The sequence below is a fragment of the Cucumis sativus genome, chromosome 5 (genome assembly GCF_000004075.3).
Source record: "Cucumis sativus cultivar 9930 chromosome 5, Cucumber_9930_V3, whole genome shotgun sequence".
In the NCBI taxonomy this organism is placed as follows: Eukaryota; Viridiplantae; Streptophyta; class Magnoliopsida; order Cucurbitales; family Cucurbitaceae; genus Cucumis; species Cucumis sativus.
The window spans coordinates 30,374,107-30,396,152 of NC_026659.2; the positions used below are offsets into that span (position 1 = coordinate 30,374,107).

The 22,046-nt window shown below is 31.6% G+C and overlaps 2 protein-coding genes and 1 long non-coding RNA gene across 5 annotated transcripts; 2 read left to right on the plus strand and 1 right to left on the minus strand.

The window, feature by feature from the left end:
* The first annotated feature begins 6,353 nt into the window (after positions 1-6,353).
* On the plus strand, positions 6,354-12,677 carry LOC101222638. Of its 2 annotated transcripts, none has more exons than XM_011657700.2 (10): positions 6,354-6,857; positions 7,908-8,273; positions 8,840-8,923; positions 9,124-9,585; positions 9,953-10,085; positions 10,198-10,360; positions 10,486-10,614; positions 10,900-11,094; positions 11,529-11,651; positions 12,068-12,677. In XM_011657700.2, exons 2-10 carry the CDS (start codon positions 7,991-7,993, stop codon positions 12,179-12,181), a joined length of 1,686 nt encoding a protein of 561 aa, XP_011656002.1. In that variant the 5' UTR covers positions 6,354-6,857; positions 7,908-7,990; the 3' UTR covers positions 12,182-12,677. The 2 variants fall into 2 exon arrangements, with proteins under 2 accessions (XP_011656002.1, XP_011656003.1); XM_011657701.2 differs by lacking the exon at positions 6,354-6,857 and adding an exon at positions 7,212-7,332.
* A 992-nt stretch (positions 12,678-13,669) lies between these two features.
* On the minus strand, positions 13,670-18,299 carry LOC101222881 (protein IMPAIRED IN BABA-INDUCED STERILITY 1). 2 transcript variants are annotated; one of them, XM_031885759.1, is made up of 8 exons: positions 17,253-18,298; positions 16,376-16,660; positions 15,920-16,237; positions 15,601-15,828; positions 15,138-15,235; positions 14,940-15,045; positions 14,354-14,851; positions 13,670-14,269 (listed from the first exon to the last, which is right to left on the minus strand). In XM_031885759.1, the coding sequence occupies exons 1-8, from the start codon at positions 17,652-17,654 to the stop codon at positions 14,027-14,029; spliced, it is 2,178 nt and encodes a 725-aa protein (XP_031741619.1). In that variant the 5' UTR covers positions 17,655-18,298; the 3' UTR covers positions 13,670-14,026. The 2 variants fall into 2 exon arrangements, with proteins under 2 accessions (XP_031741619.1, XP_031741618.1); XM_031885758.1 differs by having other exon boundaries at positions 15,920-16,660; positions 17,253-18,299.
* Positions 15,176-17,357, plus strand: LOC105435610. Its single transcript, XR_969662.2, has 3 exons — positions 15,176-15,316; positions 15,576-17,098; positions 17,217-17,357. It is a non-coding gene; the product is annotated as an uncharacterized LOC105435610 (long non-coding RNA).
* Positions 18,300-22,046: the final 3,747 nt, after the last annotated feature.

A 22,046-nucleotide genomic window follows, 5' to 3' on the forward strand; every position in this document is an offset into this window, starting at 1 on the left:
GCAATCACCCTTACCCGTTATGTGTTTCGGTTAACACACAAAATATATCTTAAAATAACAAAATATGTGGTTATTGTTAAATCAAATTAAAAAACTCCAAATCCACATGTTATGTTCTTTTTCTATGGACCAAAAAATATGGTTTTCATTTGAATTATAACATAAGGACAATAAATTTTCATGGGGAAACAATTCAAAGATATTATTTCAATCAAATAACTTTAAAAAATACTACAATTTATTTGGATGGCTTAAGAAAAAAAATATTAATTGATTCCATGATAGTAAATAGGAAAGTCACCCAAAGTGATTATATGTGTGTTGTAATTAATTATTAAAATAAATAAAATGTTTAATATTTAATATCAAAAAGAACAAAATTAGATGTGAATAGCTTTGTGATTTATGCAACACAAACAAGTTTATTTATTCTCAAATCAAAACTAAAAAAATATTATAAATTGAGATAGCTTTCTATTATTATTCCAAGAACATAAAAGTGGACTATTAGGTACACTTTTTAAGCTTTATAACTAAAAAGGTTGAATTTAAACTAATATACAACCTAAGTTAATCAAAACTTTGGTTATAATAATATAATTATTCATGACCCAAAAAAACAAGAGAGGAAAATGTAAATACATTTTTGTTTTAATCTCTACCCCTTTAATCATATAAAAAATATATGATATAATTTTAAAGATCAACTCTTTTGTATCAATCTTGAAATCAACTTTTTCACATGTAAATCAACTTTTAAACTATGTGAAAGATTCTTTTGAAACATATCCACTATAAAAATATCGATTCGATATTATATTAAAAAAGCATCAATAAAAGTTTCATTATAAGAGTTTTTCAACATTTCAAGAGATTCTAATAAGATCATCGTTATACATATTTGTTCATCATGCATGCAACAATAGGATATCTAGAAAACATTTTTGATGAAATTTTTTACAATATATAACAAATGCATGGAGAGTGAAAAGCCCACCGCGTCCCAATCCCGACCCCGTTGTGTTTCCATACCTAATTCAAGTGATCAGGTGTAGGGACATTTTATCTTTTTTTTCTTCTTAATTTTGTTTTGTTCTATTCTCTTCTTTTCTAAAAAAAAATTATTAATAATAACAATAGGACACAATCACACAACAAAGATAAGAAACACAAAACATGAATGATTGCATATCTTATTGTTTAAAAGAAAATTATATATAGAGAGAGAGTTGAATTAATAGCATCAATCAATTGGATCTGACCAAATTTTCATTACTTTTTGTTCATCTTTAGGCAGAATAAAGCTACACATTTCAAATCATACCAATTCTAAAATTAACAAAGGTTGTGACTTGTGGGGTTAGACAAATTGGGTATATATATATTATATTTTTAGATATGTTTATAACATAATTATATAAAAATGGAGAAGAGGCATACAGCTATATTTAAGTTGTAATTTTGGCTTATTTTGAAAATGAAGCATTGCCATATATATATATATATTGGTTGGGCCATCCCACACACACATATATAATAGGTTATTATAAATAATGTGTTACATGTGTTGCCACCATATGGTATGTCTTTTTATTATGATGATGAATTCGATAGAGTTTGTAATTTGCCTTTTCCATCATTCAATTTCTAAACCCTTTTTTCTTCTTTACAAATGTATTAATTTAACTATATATTTTGATCCAAAGTTCGTCTCCTAAGACATCAATCAATCATATATATATATATATATCTTTTTGTGTGACATCTTATATATGTGGTTTTGGTTTTACAATGTTCACATGTGTATCATATGTAATTGAATTTGATTGTAGTGCTTTTTTAAAGATTGGGTTTTTTTAATGATTGTGCTAATTGAATTAAAGTATCTTTTTAATTCTCTGTTTAACCAATTTTTTTAATTTCTTTTGTAAAAACAACTTTTTTAAAGTTACATCAAAATCTACTTTTTAAAGGCTAATGTTATTCACATTTTATTTAGGAAAAAGATCAATCAAGTTCATAAATTAATACTTGTGTCATTTAAAAAATAATTATAATTTACTTATATTTGTGACATATCAAAAACTTTGGATCTCATTTTCCACTCAAACTCAACCTTTTATATGTTATTGATTGTGTAGAACAATGACTAACAGGAAGACTTATTTGATTTTTCATTAAATCAATCAATAGTGTGCAAAATATTGTATACTTTTTTAGACAAAATCATTGCCTTTCTTGTCAAATTTCTTTGTACTAACAAAGAAAAAAGTTCCACCCACCACCCCCCACAAAATGATCCTATAATTTGACCACAATGATCCTAATGATTTTAGAAGGAAAATTTTTAAAGTATAGTCTGAATTGCACTTATTCACATCAAAAATTCATTTCAATTTATCACTAAATTTTAATATTTATATTTTTAACTTCAAATTTTCAATCAATACTTATTTTCTACATTCTTCCATGTTTATGTATATTAATAAATTTAAAATAATGAAATGAATTGTGTAATTAATTAAATTTTACTATTTTTTTATCGCTTTTTAAATTAATGATAAATTTTACTTCATGATTACTTTAAATTAATTAATATTAGAGAACAAACTGTAATGAAAAATTAAAATCTTAAAGATCAAATTCTAATATTTTGATACTCCATGAATAAATTAAAATTTACAAATTAAATGGTGTAATATTTGAAACATAAGAATTAGAAACTAAACCAAAGTTTAGGAATGGAAAACGTATTTTTCATAAGATTTTAAAATTATGTAAAGTAAATTTTTACCATGTAAGAAATAATAATTGAACAATTTAAGTGAAATGCACAAAAAATTATTAGTACAAGTTGAGACGGACGTTTTCCTTTTTCATTAACTTTTGAAAATTTGTATACCAAACTAAAAAAAGGGTGTTCGATGCAAATGACATCTTAAAATAAAAATGTTACATTATATTTTGTCTCCTTGTTTTTTTTAAAAAAATTACCTTTAAAATCTATTTTTAAAAACTCAAAATGCTCGACCAAACGAGTCTATTCTTATAAACATATTAATTAAAAATATCTAGCTATTTTTAAAATTCAAGGATCAAACACACATTGTTCATCGAAACATAATGGACTAGAAATGTACTTTTCTCTTAAATTTTATGTTTTGAATATACAGTACCGAACACATTTTGTAAATTTGTTTAAATTTTAATTTAATTTATGAACCAATTACGCCAAACATATATCTAAAATACAATTTTCAGCCACATTTACTGTAGTCTAATGATAATTGACATTTGATGTTGTTTACTTGTGTTTTACATATATGTGCTGACACATGGGATCCATATCCAAATTTGTAAAAAAATGCAAATCGATTTATGTGCAAATCAGAGTGATCAATCCAATTTCGTCATACATTACCATTATTATTACTATTTAGTGAAGAAAAAAAACTACGAATCTTGCGGTATGTACTATTGTAGTTATTGTTACGATTATAGCTTGATTCTTATTAAATGAAAAAATCAAAAGCAATCTAATTACATTTGCTAATTACATCTCTAAAAATGAAATTTCAATACGATTACATCAATGGGATACATACCAATAAACTTGATCCTATTTTTAAATTGGCATTAAGAAAAAGTCCTACCAAGAGTGATGGATGTGAATGCAATTACATTTGAAAAGAGAGAGAGAAGAAGATGGATATGGAAAAGGGTGTGGGATTTGGTGAGCAAATCTCAATACAACTCTTGACTTTATTAAGTCAATGTTCATTATTATCATCAATTAATCACTTCAACACATTAAAAAGCCTATAAATTAAATAATGGATCCTCATTAATGCCCCCAAAGTAAATCTTTTTTTTTTATAAAAAAATACTAAGCTAGCTTCTATCTCTTAATTAAGGACATACAATTTATATAATTGCTCTTAATTATTACAGTAAAAAAAAATCAATCTATAAATTTTGTTGAATAAGTTTTATATTCGGTAAAAATAATTAGAAAGAAATGTAAGAACGAAAACTTAACGAAGAAGGGCTGTATGGTATTTTTATCATTGTACTCTACCTTTTGGTATTGATATTGTTTTAGTTATTTATGTAAAGGCAGCTCGAGTTTTTCAAATCTATACTAAATTCGAGTGTTCATAGTAGAATTAGTCCTAATTTTTCATTTTCATTTTCTCCTTCGATTATCATTTTCTAACAAATAAATATTGATCTTTTCGTTGAATCAAAATCAAACCAAAAAGAAAAAAGAAAGAAAGTATATAACTATTCTTAAAGATAAATTTTAATATGACGTGTCTTTTAATATTGGGATTATAATTATTATGATGAGTGTTTAATTTGTTAAAAAATATCAATCTACTCATTTATAATTAATTAAATATCGATCGAAACAAAACAATATCGTTTGGTTTAGTTTAATTCATAGTTTAGGAAAAGAAAATGAAATCACCTAACTCCAACCATTTCTAATTAATAGTTTAGATTGTCATATTAATGGTTGAAGATCAACAGAAGTAGAAAATTTATGATTTGCATTAATAATTATTTATTACTATCTTAATTAATCAATATTTGGGTATAATTTATTGGTGTACTTAATTAATAATTCCATTTAAAAAGAAGAAAACACCAAAGTTCGTTGGTAGCAACCTTACTTTGATGGTGCTGGTGGGAGAATTATTTTAATGGGATAACTATATATTATATCAACACCTAATATAAACTAGATTAATTTAAAACCAAAAATTAATTAATTTCACACGTATGGACAAAAGTAGATATTGTTATTATTATAAACTACAAAGTATATATAATAAAACAATGTTATATATATATATGTGTGTGTGTGCGTGGAGCAAATGGATATGGCCTAATTCCTAAGTCAAAATAAAAATCAAGTACTTGCTTCCTTCTATGTGTTTTAATTTAAACTAATTTGTAAGTGTCTTAAACTTAATTACTATCACTTCTAATCTTTTAATATATACGTATAGGATGATTATATATTTTACAACTTTCTAAATGTTTTCTTACATAGTTTAGATCGAGAAAGTATTTATTCATAGAATTCAATTGTTTTATGCATATTTAACAAATTTGTCGTTGGATTATTATCCTTTCTACGTAGGAACAAAGATGACGATTGTTCATGATTATTTAGATACGTTTTTCTTTAATTCATTCTACATCATTTTATCGATTTCAAACACTCAACTTGAATAGTTTTCATCATCATCTAACCAAACGTTCAAACCCACTTGCTAAATAAACGTGTCTCAAATTCTCAAAACCTATATATATATATATATATATATAATATTGTGGCATGTAGTTTGTTTGAAAGAATATACTTCTTTTTCCTTGTTTGATAAGTAATATAAGTAAAATATCTATAATGATTTAAAAAATTCTAAAAACTAGCTATTATTTTTTGGGATTAGATAGTTACATTATCGAAAATTCAACCATTCAATGTATAGAAAATAACATTAACGTCTCAATCGTTAAAATATATTATAATTGATGGATATTAGAAAATTTGTTGATATAACCCGAACAATTGTTTGTACAAATGCCCATAGGAAAATACATACTTTCATATACATTATTATATTCATACAAATCTCCCTGCCCCTAAATTCTTCATTAAGCTTATCATTAACATTATTTTAAACTTTTATATCACTATCAACAACATTATATTTTAAGATAAACATTTTAATAGAAAAAAGAAAAAGTAAAACATGGTGAAGTTTATTTAGAATAACATTTTGATTCTAGTACTTATTTCTATAATCTTAAATTTTAGTTTTAAATACTAATTTATTTAACAATATTCAAACTAATAATTATGAAAGTATATTTCACATGAAAATTATTATTATTTAATTTTGATGAAAATTAATTTAAATTTATTAAAATTGAGAAATTAAAGTTGAACGTTGAACATTATAAACTAAAATGGATGTTTTTAATATTTATTATGTTTACATTAAAATGTGAGTGTAGTCTTCCTATTTGTTTAATTTATATATTTTTATTATATATGGAGAATAACTTTCATGCATGCAAGAGAATAGAAGTATATAAGTATATTTTTAGAAGATATAGTAAAAATCAAATAGATAAAAAATTGAACAGTAGAGACTAAATTTGAAATTGATTGAAATTAGGTGAACGAAAAATTGGATATTTGAAAATATGGAGACTAAATTCAAAAGAAAGTATTTAAAATTTTTATTTATTAATAGTTTAATTTGAAAATATAAATAGGAAAAAAGTTGAAAAGAAATAAATGGAGGCAAAGACTGAAATTTATGGTTTACGGAAATCCATGGAAGCCAACTCCTGAAGGTGGAAGAAGACTACAAAAATAAAACCCTTCTTTTCCCTATTTCTCTGTTTTCGTGCCAACGAATTCAGAGACAAAAAACAAACCTAAATTGAAGGAGAAAAAAAATGGGAAGAAGATAGTAAAAACACAAACAAATAGAACCTTCTCAATCTCCTTATTATTCTGCTTCTCACGTTCTCTTTTTCTTTTAACATTTCTCATTTTGCTTCTTCTTTAATCCCTTTTCTTCCATTGTATTTAACCCCCATTTCTCACCATTTCTTCGTTTTTTTGACTTTGGGCATTCTGTTTTATCATTTCGAGGAAGAATCGCCATCTGGGTATTTTATTGTACCTCGATCCGATTTCTTTTTGGACCTACCCACCAACCCTTTTCACGATTCCACACTCTCCCTCTCTCTGTGTCTTTCTTCTTGTTTCTGGGTCGCAGAGAAAGGGAGCTAACTTCAACGAGAGATCTGTAACTCCTTTATCTGTTCTGGTTTGTTCCTGCATTTTTCTTTTTGAAGTTTTGATTCTTTTCTTCTGTTTGGTTAAGTATGATGAATCACGAGATTTTTTGTTTTGTGGGTTTTGTTATCATTCTGATACTTATTATTGTTGTTGTTGTTAATCGCTATCATCATCTTCAGGAGCAGTAAAACGCAATTGGGTTTTGTTTTGTTCTGTGAAATGGCTCTGTTTTTCTGAATCACTGTTTTTTTCTTCTATCTTTTTATTTTACATTAACGTCAACGTTGTTTTCATCCTTTTGTTCTTTTCTGGAGTTCTTACTCATGAAACATAATGACCTCCAATTCTTTTTATGTGGACCCTCTGACTTTCTCTATTAAACTTCCTTTTTCTATTTATTTGTTGTTTTGTATTTGGGTTTTCTGTTTCGAGAAAGCATAGGCAAGAAAAGAGGACTCTTCTTTCTCTCTTTCTCTATCTTCCAATTTATCTCCAGAAGGAAGGTTGAAACTTCAAACTTCTCTCAATTTTCCACTTTTTTGTTTTGGGATTCTGGCTCGTTTTTTTTTCCTCTTTCTTTTTGTATCAATTTATTAGAATTTGTGTTGTGCGTTTTTTCTTTTTCATGTGCATGTTCACTTGGGAAATTCTTCTTCTCAACCAGATTGTGCTCATTTAATGATTTTGATGTGTCTTGCTTCCTCTTGTTTTTCTTTAGGAGAAGTAATTTGTGAGTTGTGAGCAACTATTCATGTATATGAATAGATTCCAGCATATTCAGTAAAATTATACAGCCACATGAGGTGTGTGTGTGTGTGTATGTGCGCGTGTTTTGGTGGTCCTTTCGTAATGAACATTGCAGTCAGAGACTTGAGTCACTTGACTAATGGTCCTTCAGCATTCTTTTTACCAAAATTTTGTTTTAATCTCTGTCTCTGTTTCTTATCCAAAAAATCTCTGTTTCTGCTTCTGTTGCGTGCTCGCACTTGGACACTTATAGCATTAGATATATGGTAGTGATGCACGTTATCAATATGTAATATGTAACCAAAATTGATCGTTGGTATGCCATTTTCAGGTATTTTATGAGGTGAATTGAACTTGTGGAGATCCTTTTTCTTTTTTGGAACCATTGCTCCTTTCGCTTTTTTGAAGGCTATCATGGGAGGCTGTGTATCAACTCCATCAAAAAATATTAAAACTCGGAAGAAACTGCATCATCAGTTTGGAAAGTATGGTAGAAAGATTTCCAGTTCTATCCCAAGAGCTATCATAAAAAGAAAGAGCAATGCAGGAAATAGGGTCACTGATTATGCTGTCAGTGAGTTTGTTCATATGGATTTGGAGAGCGGTGCAACCACTACTTGTAGAAGATCAGAAGTTTCTAATTCAACATTCCACCTCACTCAGTTGCAATGGCTACATAGTCAGTATGATGCAAACAGTATGTCACCTCCAATTTAACCATTTTCTATTATCTGTTTGCCGTGTGACTTGTGCTTCTCTCCTATCAGAATATAGTATTATTTCATTGAGTTCTCTGATAGATTTTACAAAATGAATCTGGCAAACGATTTATATTTTGGTTTTATGGTTGTTTTTCTTTTCCCTTTATTACACCATGCATTGAAGATAGAACTACAATAGCCTTTCGAGTGTGAAAAATGAAATTAGAATTAAGGTTGTTGAGAGTGGTTTTTGGAACCTCTTGTCATTGTTGAGAACATAGGCTTAGTAAAAACTTGTTTAAATGGTTCCTTTCCTTGTAAAAGTTGGTTGGTTCTGTTGCCCTCCTTCACTTTTCTTTTCCCGATGGTAGCCAAATCTTTTGAAAACCAAATGCACCATTATTTAACTATGGTTAGTCAGCCAGCCATTATTGTTGAAGACATATGCCTGACATACTGTCTTATGAGTATTATTTGATCTATACAGTTCCTTTTTAACTGTTGTTTGTTCTGGAAATCGAAGTTACACCATTGAACTTTATTTTCAAATGCTGTGTTTCAGCAATTGGCCAAGATGAAGCTTGGTTTGACTCTGTCAGTGTTCTGGACTCCGATTCAGATGATGAATTCAGCAGTTTGCATGGAGGTAATATGAACGGTGGATTTTTCTTTTAAACATTAATACTAGTGTGTCAGAATCCTTTGGCTACTTAAAATATTTTACCACCACTCAAAAGTCTTGTGTTATAACTGGGCTGCTTAGAATTTCTTTCTCAATCTTTTTTCTTTGAAGCATTTTAGTACTCATTTTTTAATATTGATTGTTTGATCATCTGTTCTTTGCAGATGGTTTTCCATCCATGGGAAATACAACTGGGAACATCTCAAATGGCCAAGTTGTTCAGTATGAAAGATCGTCATGCTTTCTAGATAATAAGTGCAAATATGAAGAATACCATGAAAGCTATCTGAAAATAGATGGAGGAAAACCAGAAAGTATCATGAACAAGGATGAATATGGTTTTGGTCTGATGGGCAGCCAAGGTAATGAAATTTCCAGCAAAAAGAGATCGATGTTAGATCATTCTTATGGCAGCTTCAAAGGTCTAAAAGAGGATTGGCGTAATTCTGTAGAGAAAAATCAAGAGACTATTATTAAGTCGGCCTTACCACGTATGGTTCCTTCTATAAGTTTCAATGAGAAGATTCTGAATCCTCAGATTCCTCAGGGACATAAAAAGCAGTCAGCAGTTTTCAGGCTTTCTTTTAAGAGAAGGTCTTGCGATGGAGAAGAAACCATAGAAAAATGTAAGTGGTCTAATTATTTAAATCTCATCAGCTGAAGAGGGAAGCATGAACCTTTTGACCTCAATGCTTGTCTTCTTGGTTTCTGAAAGCTAAACATTTATCAGAAATAACTTGTTTCTGCATCCTTAGTCTTAAAGGCAGTTCAATTTAACTAAGATCTCATAGAATTAGAAAGAGCTTGCAGTGGTAAATTTAAGAAATTACATATCAAATATTATTTGATCAGCTGGGAATTCTTGTTTTGAACTGGGGACCTGAATTCTGGGAAATAGTACAAAACGTCCTTTCCTGGCCTTGTGCTTTGTTCAGATGAGGTTTATGTTTGAAGAGAGCAATAATAACCTGTCTATTTTATGGTATGCAACAGGTCAATCAAAGAAGTACCTATTCCGTCCTAGAGCTGGACATATTCCATGCTTTTCAGGAGAGAAAACACCCCCAGGAAGCTGGTCCGAGATTCCACCATCAACTTTCAAACTTCGTGGCGAAAGCTACTTCAAGTATACAATTTTGTTTTACTCAATATCATCCTGGGCCGTGCCCTGATTTTGTCTGATATTTTTTTCTGTTATTTTGTGAAATTTTTAATTTTCTTCTGATCTTTACATGTAGAGATAAGAAGAAATATCCTGCTCCAAATGCCAGTCCTTATGTTCCAATTGGCGTTGATTTATTCATGTGTCCCAAGAAAATCAATCACATTGCACAATACCTAGAGCTTCCTTCGGTAAAATCTGATTCAAAAGTGCCTCCACTACTCATTGTAAACATTCAGGTAATTATTCCGTAAGTCAGTTCAGTTTAATACCTTCTACTTTTATGACTGAGATTCCGTTCTTCTATAGTTTTCTTTAGCTTAAAATGTTATTGCATTTTTAAAAGTCTTCTAATTTGATGTAGTTGCCTATTTATCCTGCTGCAATGTTCTTGGGTGATAGTGATGGGGAGGGAATGAGTCTTGTTTTGTATTTCAAAGTATCTGAGAAGTTTGATAAGGACATCTCCCTTCATTGTCAGGAAAGTATCAAGGTAAGCTCTTTTTCTTACTTTTTTTTTCTTTCACCAAGTAAACCGGCATTCATCAAATTCAATTTAGTATGCTGAGTTCGTTGGCTTTTAGTATGCTATGCTTGCTTAAATCTTCATAATCACCTAAAGCAGCTTTTCTATTCGATTAAACCTACGATTTCCTGCCCTCATTCTCACTCTATCCTTTTCTCGTCTTTTATGTTCTTAAGTTGCTAAGTGAGTTCCTCATTCAACATGGGTTTCCCATATATCTTACAGCACAGATATTCTTTGCTTATTCTACAGAAATTGGTTGATGATGAGATGGAAAAAACCAAAGGATTTACAAAAGATTCTACTGTTCCATTCAGGGAAAGGCTAAAGATTATGGCAGGGGTGGTTAATCCAGAGGATCTTCATTTGAGCTCCACCGAAAGGAAGCTTGTTAGTGCTTATAATGAAAAACCTGTCCTCTCACGGCCTCAGCACAATTTTTACAAGGTATATAATTTGAGACATTACGACAATTTACTTTGGATGTCCTGATTCCATTTTAGAATTATAACAACAGATGAAGAAACCTGAAGTTTTCAATTTTTTATTGTTCCGTTGTGTGAAAAATCAAACTCTGCCTTACTTAAACTTGCCGGAGAATGTTTAACCTCTGAATTTTAACTATTATTGCCAACTTGGTGGATAAGCGTGGACGCAAGTGGTAGGCCAAATTGATAGGCTCTGCTTTGAACTTTCATGTCTTTTCCTTAAATATCTGGAGGCATAATCCTTGATGTGCTTCTAAAGGGATTGGGTTTCTCTTAAATGTTGGATTGGGGGAAAAGAACGGGGAGGGAAGAATGTAACTTTCAACTGCCGTATTTCTTATAGGCTATATAGAAGCATTTCTGACTTTTTCAACCACCCTTTAACAATTGCAGGGCCAAAATTACTTTGAGATTGATCTAGACATTCACCGTTTCAGCTACATATCAAGAAAGGGACTTGAATCGTTTCGAGAACGTTTAAAAAACGGAATACTTGATCTCGGTCTAACCATCCAGGTATCTAGTTGGTACCATTGCACTCTCTGTTCTAGTTATAGATGATATACATATTTTTCATATATCAATCAGAAGAGGGAAATAATCCAGTTTTTAACGTGAAATAGCTTATCCTTGACCTAAAATATTAATTTGTCATCAATGTCAAAACGAACACTGCTGAGAAAAACATGACTACTTGGGCAAGTTTAGAAGCCTTGGTTATTTCATTTGGTCAATCAAGGTGTTCAATGTGATCATCAGAATTTCATTTGAAAATTGATGAAACCTTTGTAGTTAAACACATGTTTCAAACCGAAAACGACAGAAAACTAGCAGTAGCGAACATATTCATTGAAAGAGGAGGGAAAAATAGTGTTATTCAGCCAAACCAAGTCTCTTTTTCACATTCTTAATTGCTTCTCTTTTGTAAACAGGCACAAAAACCCGAAGAACTGCCAGAGCAAGTTCTGTGTTGTGTGAGGCTGAATAAAATTGATTTTATAGATAATGGACAGATACCTACATTAGTGACCCTCGATGAAGGCTAATACTGGGTCGCTGACCATACGGTACATTCCTCAAATGGGTACAACATGTCACTCAAGCAGCTCAATGAAGGCGGGCAACGACATCCATTTTAACGCACTGAAACACCAACCCTTTGGTTCTACCATACAATCCAAAAGATCCTTCAGTTTTGTCCAACGAGTCATTTTTCTTCTCCTTTCCAGCCCATAGCTTCTACCAATAAAGAAGCAAGCCTTCACTGGCAATGCCTCGATGTGCTGTTGCAAACTTACAACCATTCCTTTCCTCTCTGTATATGTTTATTTTGTCATCGTAATAACGAGACCCTGAGAATTCGTATGCCATCCCGATCGATCTGAGCATAGAGCTCAATGACCGAGTCGTTAGCAACCTTTCTTGCTGATCATAAATTCAAATCCCATCTCCCTATTGTTTGAATTGTTGTGTAAAAAGAATGAATGCAATGACTTGTGTACTGTGATCAATTAACTGAAATATTCTTCAACATTCTTAAAACTTTGTGCACTTTTCTCCCTTGTTGGATTCAGTAAGAAAATTTAGAAGAGAAATAGTTGTTTGAAATATAACATTTATAAGCAACAAAGTACAAAGATTTTAATGGAATAAAATATACGATTTTGAAAGTTTCATTGTATACAAACATCAAAACAACTATTCAAATTTGCAATAATGGCTACTTTTATTCATTTTTGCTAATTTTCTATTAATTAAATCAAACAAGACTAAATTAATTTTAACTAAGTGCTCTTTTTATATATTATATATATATTAATTCAGTTGCATTAGATTAAATCGAAATTTTAACTCCAACTTGAAAAAAACTAAAAATTTCAATCAAACCCAACTCATATAATATTGGTTGGATAGTTCGGGTTATTCTAGTTGAACTTACACCTCTAACATGTAACCGTACTAATAACGGTAATGATAAGGTATGGATTTTATAACCAAATAATCAATTATATTGGTTTTAGTTATACATTTAAAATTACAATATTTATCAAATTAACATCAATCGGAAGGAGGGACTTAAAGTGTCAATTAGAGAAAAGAAGAAGGGCAGAAATGTAAATGTGTGAATTAGGGTTTACGAAGGTTTGGCAATAAATGAAGAAGACGAAGTGCTGCAGAGCCGAAAAAAGCCCGAGGCCGAGCGCTTCCCTCTTGAGTTAGGGGTGGCGTGGTATTCCACAGGGAGAGGTTTTTTCAAATTGTGGCGCACTCTCAGTTGCGTTGGGCTTAATATTATCACTTTCCAGTGAGGGCTTCCATGGCCGCTTTACTGCTCTAGCTTTTGCAGTCAAAGCGAGGGGTTTCGCCCTACATTCAAATTCTTCTTTTTCCCTTTTTCTTTTTCCAAATTTCTTTGTTCTTATCTTTCATCATTCGCTTTCTTATTGTAATTTTGACCACTTGCTCATGAATTCATTTTTTAATTATGTTTTTTTTGGGTAGAATGTATATTTTGTTTTTATTAATCGGCGGAGTATGATAAATTGAAATTGGCATTTATATATTTATATGTTTTCGGGTTTTCATTCAGATGATGAGAACGATGCAGGAAAGTTAAAACCACGTTTTTCAAAAAAGAAAAAAAATAATTGATCAATTGCATCCGACGGGTATTTTTTTTGCATTCAACTTGTCTGAAAATTTCAAATAAATGTATGTATATCTCTAGAAGCTTCTTCTTTTCTGCTTCCTTTACGCTTGTTTTTTTGTTGTCGGGTTTGCAAATGGTCAATCTGAGCTCCGTTGTGGACGCAGGTCTTGGAACTGCTGCTGCTAAAGTGTGGTTGTTATGTACGTCTATCATCTGACTATTGCACAGGATAATGCTCGGATCACTTATCTGGAATTAAGAACAGAAGTTTTTTCAATTGTTGATTGATCAGATAAATGAAAAGAGTTTTTTTAAGTGGGGTTGGACTTAGAATCTCCCCCTTATTTTTACCTTTCTCAAACCTGGATTTTCGAGCCACTCGTCGGATATGACTTTCATTTCTTTGAAGGAGTTCGTCTATTCTATGGGGTTGTGTTAACAGCGGTCCTGAGAATTCAATGTGTGATTCTGTATCATCGTTTTCCTGTTCATTTATGGGAGAACAATATCAATTGGACTAGTCTAGAAAAGAAGTTATTGTTGTGTAAGTGAGTGGAGGGATGCTTACGAGGTTTGCTGCGGTGTTGGATGGTGGTTTTGGATATAGTTCATTGGACATATCCAAGAATGGGTATGCTTCGGATGCATCAAAAGACTCGGGGAAATTGTGTTTTCTTCTATGGTTCTTTCGTAATTCGTATTCCTGCGTGCCTGAACTGACTGGAATGTGTGTGTGTCCATTCTGTTTTTTTGTTAATTCAAAGGTGTAATTTGCAAAGGATGGATCCAGAGAACTTATTTGGCTCTTAAGACCATCTGATACTGTAGATGTAGCTTCCTCTTTTCGCTTCTTTACCCAAGCAAAGCCACTAGATGCTGAGACTGGTATTGGGGCTGTGAATGCGCTATCTCCTCGCTGATTTGGTGCTGTTGCAGCCTGGGATTCTGATGTTGTATCAAATAGTTGCTTCTGAGGATCTCTTTGGAAAACGTCACCTTGTTCTTTGCAAAGATTGGCAGTACTGCTGCCATTCCGTCGAGAAGGTTGAATGTTTTCTTCTGCTTCCTGTGGAGGGAAGATTTCCATAAAAGTTGGTAATAGTTTTTGAAAGGAGAGTAATGTGGTAAGGAAGAATGGGTTAAGAAGGAGAAACCTCTTTGATTGGCACTTTATGACTGTTCAATTCTTGGAAATTCCTTCTAACTCTTCTAGGCCTTTGTGTGACCCCTGACTCTTTTACTCTTGCATTAGCCCTCTTCCTGCAGGTATTCGATAGGTATAGTTCTTCAGAATATATCGAAGAAACTGGATTTTGCAGCCAAGTTGGAGAAAAAGAGAGTGAAAGTTTCACCTTCGCGCATCTTCACGATTTTTGGCATCCATTTCTTTATTTGGTGGATACTTGGGCAAGGTAGATGGATCACAAGCATATGGCTTCGTTTTGAAATACTGGAAAGGAAGGCAAATCATTAACCCAAAAACATTTGAGACTTTGAGTTATAGTTGTCAGGATAGCAATCATGTTTGAGAGTAAGTCGAAATGTTCTCAATCAAAAGTGATTTACTTATAATTTCCATTCTTCTAAAATAAGTTTTGTTAAAAATTTGGGGAGACTCAAACTAAGCTAGATGGTTTGTTCCACTTTTTAAAGTAGACATGAGTTTATTCAACTGTATCCGACCCATAAGCTACGCGGACATGCCTGACGGATTACAATGTTATTTTTTTCAAATGCTAAATTATCATGATTGTTATAAACAGTGACAGAACACTTTGGTATTTGTGAAGTTGAATATGAAGGGGCAAGAGCTACCTCAGACATGAGAGCAGATGAGGCTGTTCCACGCTTGTAAGGTTCTATGGCAAGAAAAGATTCTAATAGGCTCAATGCGGTTGGTGCAAATTCTTTACACTTTTCACTAAGAGAACTTTCATATGCATGTTGGGGTTTGAACATAGCTGCATGAGGAAGCTTTGTTTTTTTCCAGAACTCTTCAGGTGGGGAGCCGCAAAGTTTGAATATTTTGTGCAATTGTTCAACCTGTTTCGTTTTTTTCCATTCGTGTCAGATCAAACACTAAGCAACAATCAATAAGACAAAGGCTTCTATTGGAAACCCCCATCAATATTACCTCGGTTCTTCCTTTAAGAAGTGGTTTCCCCAGGTGCAATTCTGCAAATACACATCCTATACTCCAGAGGTCCACTGTTAATCCGTAATCTGTTGAACCCATCAGAAGCTCAGGTGGGCGGTACCATAATGTCACCACTCGACTTGTTAGCGCTTGCTTGTTTCTCGAGTTTATGACATTTGCTAATCCAAAATCTGCTAACTTCAGAACTCCTTCATTGTTTACCAAAATATTGGATGCCTTAATGTCTCTATGCATTATACCCCGAAGGTGGCAATGCTCAATTGCAGATAGCAGCTGTCTCATATAACACTTTATCTGAAAAAGAGAACACAATAGTTTCTTACATATATAAAAACCACAGACCCAATGGAAGAGGAAATGAGATTGTTTTTTTATTAACACTTTGCCAACGCTATTGATTGTGCACGTTAAATCAGTGGATGAAATACCAACCTGTGCCTCACTGAACTTGATATTAGGAGAAGACACTAGCCCTGCAAGATCGTGATCCATGTATTCAAATACAAGGTAAATGCTGCTAGACATTTTTGAAGTAATTATTCCTTCTAACTGCATGATGTTTGGATGTTCAAGCCGGCGCAAAATCATAATTTCCCTTGCCATAAATCTAATGCTCTCCGGTTGAAAATTGTCAAAACGAACCTTCTTCAAGGCAACCATCTTTCCTGACTCAACTTCTCGAGCACGAAACACACTGCTGTATGTTCCTTGGCCAATCTAATTCAAAAACAAAATTGTTTGATCTTTCTGAGTAATGTGTACATAGATGCACATCAAACATTCAAGAGGATGATGCATTACACAGGCCATTGCCAATAACAAGATTTATAGACCTTCAGAACATACAAAGAACAGAACTTGATCTAATGCTCCAAGAGACATGTTTGGGGTTCGATTAATTCAAATATTGGGGCAGAAAACTTGAACATATTCATCTAAGATAGCATTTGCTAAATGCTGTCTTCACCGAATGTGTTGTTCTAAGTTCTTGTAACTCAAAGCCATATATGAATGTCATAAAGACCATTTTAACAACTGCACAGAAAGACTCTTAACGCAATGTGGTTGGTTAATCACTCTGTTTTTCATATGAACCTGCGTTAGATTATTAGAATCAATCTCTTGGGAGTAGGCCCTTCTTTGTAGTTTTTTAAGGTAATGTTCTATTTATTCTAGAAGGAATGAGATGGTTCATTAATGATATATCTTAATGATAGATCGGATTGAACTTTAATTGAATCAAAGCTCTGATTGTATTTCTTTTTTTCGTCAGGACAAACGAAGAAATCACGAGTGTCATAATTCGTACCTTCTCCAACTTCTCGAAGGAATCAGCTCGAAGAGGAACCCATCCATGTACGGCCTCACCGGCAGCACTACTAAGCCAAGAGGGCCAGCCGGCGGCAACCTGCTCAGCTTCAACGTAGCGTTGCGAAAACCCTAATCTGAAAGAACCCCCCTTCCCTCCTTTAGATTTCTTAATATCTCGACTTCGATCCTCCGATATGTCCTCCCCTTTCTTCTCATAATCAAGCGTCGTCACCGAATGAGCTTTGGATGAAGGCGGCAGGGTCACAACAGAACCATTCTCGGCGGCAACGGTGGCGGTTGTAGTGGTGGTCGGTTTATTGGGCTTTGTCCGATGATGATGATGGTTATAAACGGGTGATGCCGCCGCCTTTGCTACGTTCTTGGAGCTAATGCAACCCATGAACCACCAAAGTCCGACAGCATCGATCGGAGAAACGACACAAGGGCGATCAAGATCAACCCTGATCAATGGGCTGCTCAGCACAAAGGGGAAGAGAGGGAGATCGAACCCCCCCTACATCCAACGGCAACTCAACAGGGTTTGCTGGATTATTTGAGGATGGAAAAAAAGAAGGGAAAATGGATTGAACCCATCGGAAATAAGAGCCATTTTTGGGTTAACTTGTTGGTTGGCAACACAATGACCTCGTGTTCTTCATACTGCGAGATCTGCAGTATGAAGAATTGGCCAAATAGTTTCTTTCTTTTGTGAGAAACGGTCCGAAAGCAGAGGAACGAAAAGAAAGAGAAACATTGTGGGTCCTAACTGCCTTCTTCTTCCTTTTCTCTGCTTTTTTTGTAATCTATACCGTTTTTAATTTCATCTTTTCTTTTTCTTTCTTTCTATTTTATCTTTGCTTTCCCTTCATTTCACTGATTCCGCCATTAGAGCACTGTACCAGAACCTTTGAGTGTCAGTTCCTTCGGGAAATTTTGTAGCAATAACAACCCTCAAAAGTTTATATCTTTCACAATTAGCACTTTGGAAATCCTTTGAAATTGTTCTGATCTTTTCTGGTTTAGATTTTAATGAAGGATTAGTTTTTCTCAGTGTTATTATTCATGGTTTTGGGTTCTCACAAACGATCAAAAGTTTTCGTACCATCTTTTTTACTTTGGAAAATTTGTTGGGTAATTTTTTCGATCTTTTCTGGTTGAGATTTAAATATAAAAAAAATTCTCCATTTCATCTCGCATTCAAACTATCAATATTTTTACGCTTTCTCGGTGAAATCTTATTGGGATAAGAACTCCACCAAGAAAACCAATCGATATCAGATGAAAATCTTAGTTCTTTTTTTTATTGAATTCTTGAGAGTTGGTCTACAAATAATCAAGAATAAGTATTTCAATGATTTTTTATTAAAAAAAAGACACTATTTTAAAGTCACTTCTACAATTTTCTTAACTCCAATCAATCAAAAGTTTAGTCTTTCACTAATTTCCCATGTGGGGTTTTGTATTTGGAACAGAAAAAGAAAAGAGCATGATATCCAAAGACAAAACTCTTCTTTCGGCTCATCATTTCTCTCTTCTTTTTCCTTTCTCTCTTTGCTTTTTTCCTCATTAGTTTCACTCATTCCTCTCTTTTCATTCTTCACTTAATCATTACAATCATCCCTTATTCCTACATTTTACTTTCTTTCAACTATCTTTCTCATTGCTTTCACAACCATTGCTTACATTTTTGTTGAATATGAATATGCTTTAGGTTAAAAACCATGAGAGCATTCTGGAAAGTATTATAGTTGATTGTTTGGAAGGTAGATTGTTTTAGTATTCCACTGTTTTTATTTTGATAAGAAAAAATAAATAGTAAAAATTATAGTAAAGGAAGGTTTTGAAACGTGTTGATGATAGCTAATTGAAATTTTTTTAAATCTTTACTATAGTGATGTATGGCTGTTATAGTCTTAAGATAGTTTGTATATGTATACATGTTTATTATATATTCACTCCAAATTCTATTTTTAAAAGAAAGAAATTGAAATTGTTGCAAGCAATGAGTTGTGTGTGTTAGTGAGTGGTTGTGATATCAAGTCATGTTGGAGATCAATCTCAATCATTCAATGGACCAAACTAAACATACTAAGGATTGCTAACACTACACATCCATGCATAAAATCTCTTAAATGTATTCTTGTCCCCCTTATCTCATACTTAAAGTTGAATTTATTACGACTTTAATCATTCAATCTTTATGTTTTTGTCTAATGAGTCCACTTCGATGAATAAATATAAATAATTATTTCATGTTTGAAACTTCTATTTCTGTGTCTAGTAAGTCTGAATTTTAGAACTATTCAGTAAATCTTTCGTTTTTGATTCTATGTTTAACAAACGGAAAATAAGTCTGAATTTTAGAACTATTCAGTAAATCTTTCGTTTTTGATTCTATGTTTAACAAACGGAAAATAACTCGCTCATTTATTGCATCGAAATTAAAATTTGTGTATTAAAATATTAACTTTCAATTACATGTATAAGCCAAAAATATGTTAAAAACTAAAATAGTCTAAAAATTTATTAGACATTTTTTAAGTTTTAGAACGGATGAAATATCGACAAAGTTCAAATTTTATTATCCTTTCAAAACTTATTAAGCTTTTAAAAAGACTACGAGTTCATCTATTAATGATTTCATTTCGGTTTTTGAAAATCAAGTTTCTAGCTCTACTTTCCCTTATCGATGCATATATTTTGCATTTTACTTTCTAACAATATTGTAAAAAAGCTAGCGTGGTTTGAAATCTAGAAAAAAGAAATAGTTTTTTAAAACTATTTTTTTTTCAACTTATAACTCGAATGTTTACAAGTAAAGTGAATGATGGTAAGGAAATCAGAAAGAAAACAATTATAAACTTAAAAAACAAGTAACTAAAAAAAGATGGTTACTAAACCTAATCTAAACTCGTAATTTAAGCTAGCTTGAACTATGTATCGAATAGGCAATGCTTTTATACATAGGACGTTCACTTTTAGAAGGAGGTATACATTATCATGTCAAATACTTCATCATCAAAGTCTCTTCAATCTAATACTAATTATTTGTTTTAGTACAATAATTGACTACATAGTGGTGGATCAAACATTCAACCTTTTTGTAGAAATATTTTGTCGATTACCGTTGAGATAAAATACTTTTTTTTTTCTTTTACGAAATAAGATATCACATTGATTCTTGAGTTGAAGGGGTCTTAATGTTTGGTGAAAGAGATCAATCTATCTATAGTAATACAACCATACTACTTCTTAAGAAGACATTTTGTAACATAAACATTTGGCAAATGACATGCATAATTTACAAACAAATCATAATTATCTTTAAGAATAAGATCCATTCTTTCTTTCTTTTTCTTTCTTTTTCTTTCTAGAAAAAAAATTCTAAAAGTATCCTTTGGGTGAGACTATAAAGATTTAATTTTGATAGAAACAATCAATATAGGTAAAAAGAATGAAGTTGAAACATTTAAAATAATAAGATCAATTTGGAGGAAAAACAAACGTCTAATTTGGTAACTGTTTTATTTTTTTGTTTTCTTTTTCTTTTCCTATACTATACTTATTTCGTTTAAATTTCTTACGATCATCATCTTATTTAAGTATAAGATATATATTCTTAGTCAAATTAAAAAAAATAAAAGTTAGCTTTCAAAATTTTTATAACATTATTAAAAAAGTTAGTTGCAAATATAACAATTATATTTTTTTTTTGGATATATAGCAAAATCCGTAAAAGTCTATTAATGATATAAATCTATAGTTGATAAAACTGATAGACCATAAGAGTTTATCAGTGATAGAAGTCTATCATCGATAGATTTTACTATATTTGCAAGTTTTTAAAAATGTTATACTTAATTATTATACCTAAAATTGTCACCAATTGTAATTACTCTTTGTGAAAGGTAGATGAAAAAACCAACAAACAAACTCGTTTTTCTTTCTTTGAAATCAGTTAAGAATTCGACTATTCTTCTTTAAAAAATACAAAGTAATATAAAAATGGAAAAAAAAAAAAAGTCTTTAACTTACAAACATAGAAAATAAAAACCAAAAACCAAAATGATTACAAAACAAAGTATTCTAATTGATTTATTAAACAAAGTCTACAAAATAGAGATTAAAGTAAATATTTAGGTTACTAGTAGGGATCTTAGATCACTTAATATTGATAAAAATTCGAAGACCAAGAAAGAAGCAGACAAATATTCAAAAAATAAAAGCAGAGAAGATGGCAAACTCTCCTTTGTTGTTTTTATTAGTATTATTGTTTGAAATAATGTGCTTATTGTAAGTAATCCACCAACCTATCTAACTATACTTTGTTGGTTTGGAGTGGAAAATTGTTAGACCCCTTTGATGGAAGGTTGTTTTCTTTACAAGCAAACTTCCAAATTTTGATAAGACACCAAGATAGTGGGTCCTTAATTCATTACTTACAAACTAATGAGCTTTACAAATCAATAGCTAATTTGTTCCTAATGTATAGTTAGTTATAATTAAATTAGAAACCCGATCTATAACACGGGGCATTACAGACTTGCCTCCTTTAAAGACTTTCGTCCCGACTAAAAACTAGGTAACGTTAAGATTTGCAGGGTGTAAGGTGGATTGATGAAAAATATCCAAAGTAGAACAGACAAGGCAACCATTCTCAAGCAAATCAGGTACTCTTTCTGATGTAAAGATTGGAAAAGGAAATAATAACAGAAAAATGTGATGATGAAACATAAAGTAAGAAGCAAAATGTAACAATGGCCCACTTTAAATCCAACTTTTTTTTCATTGT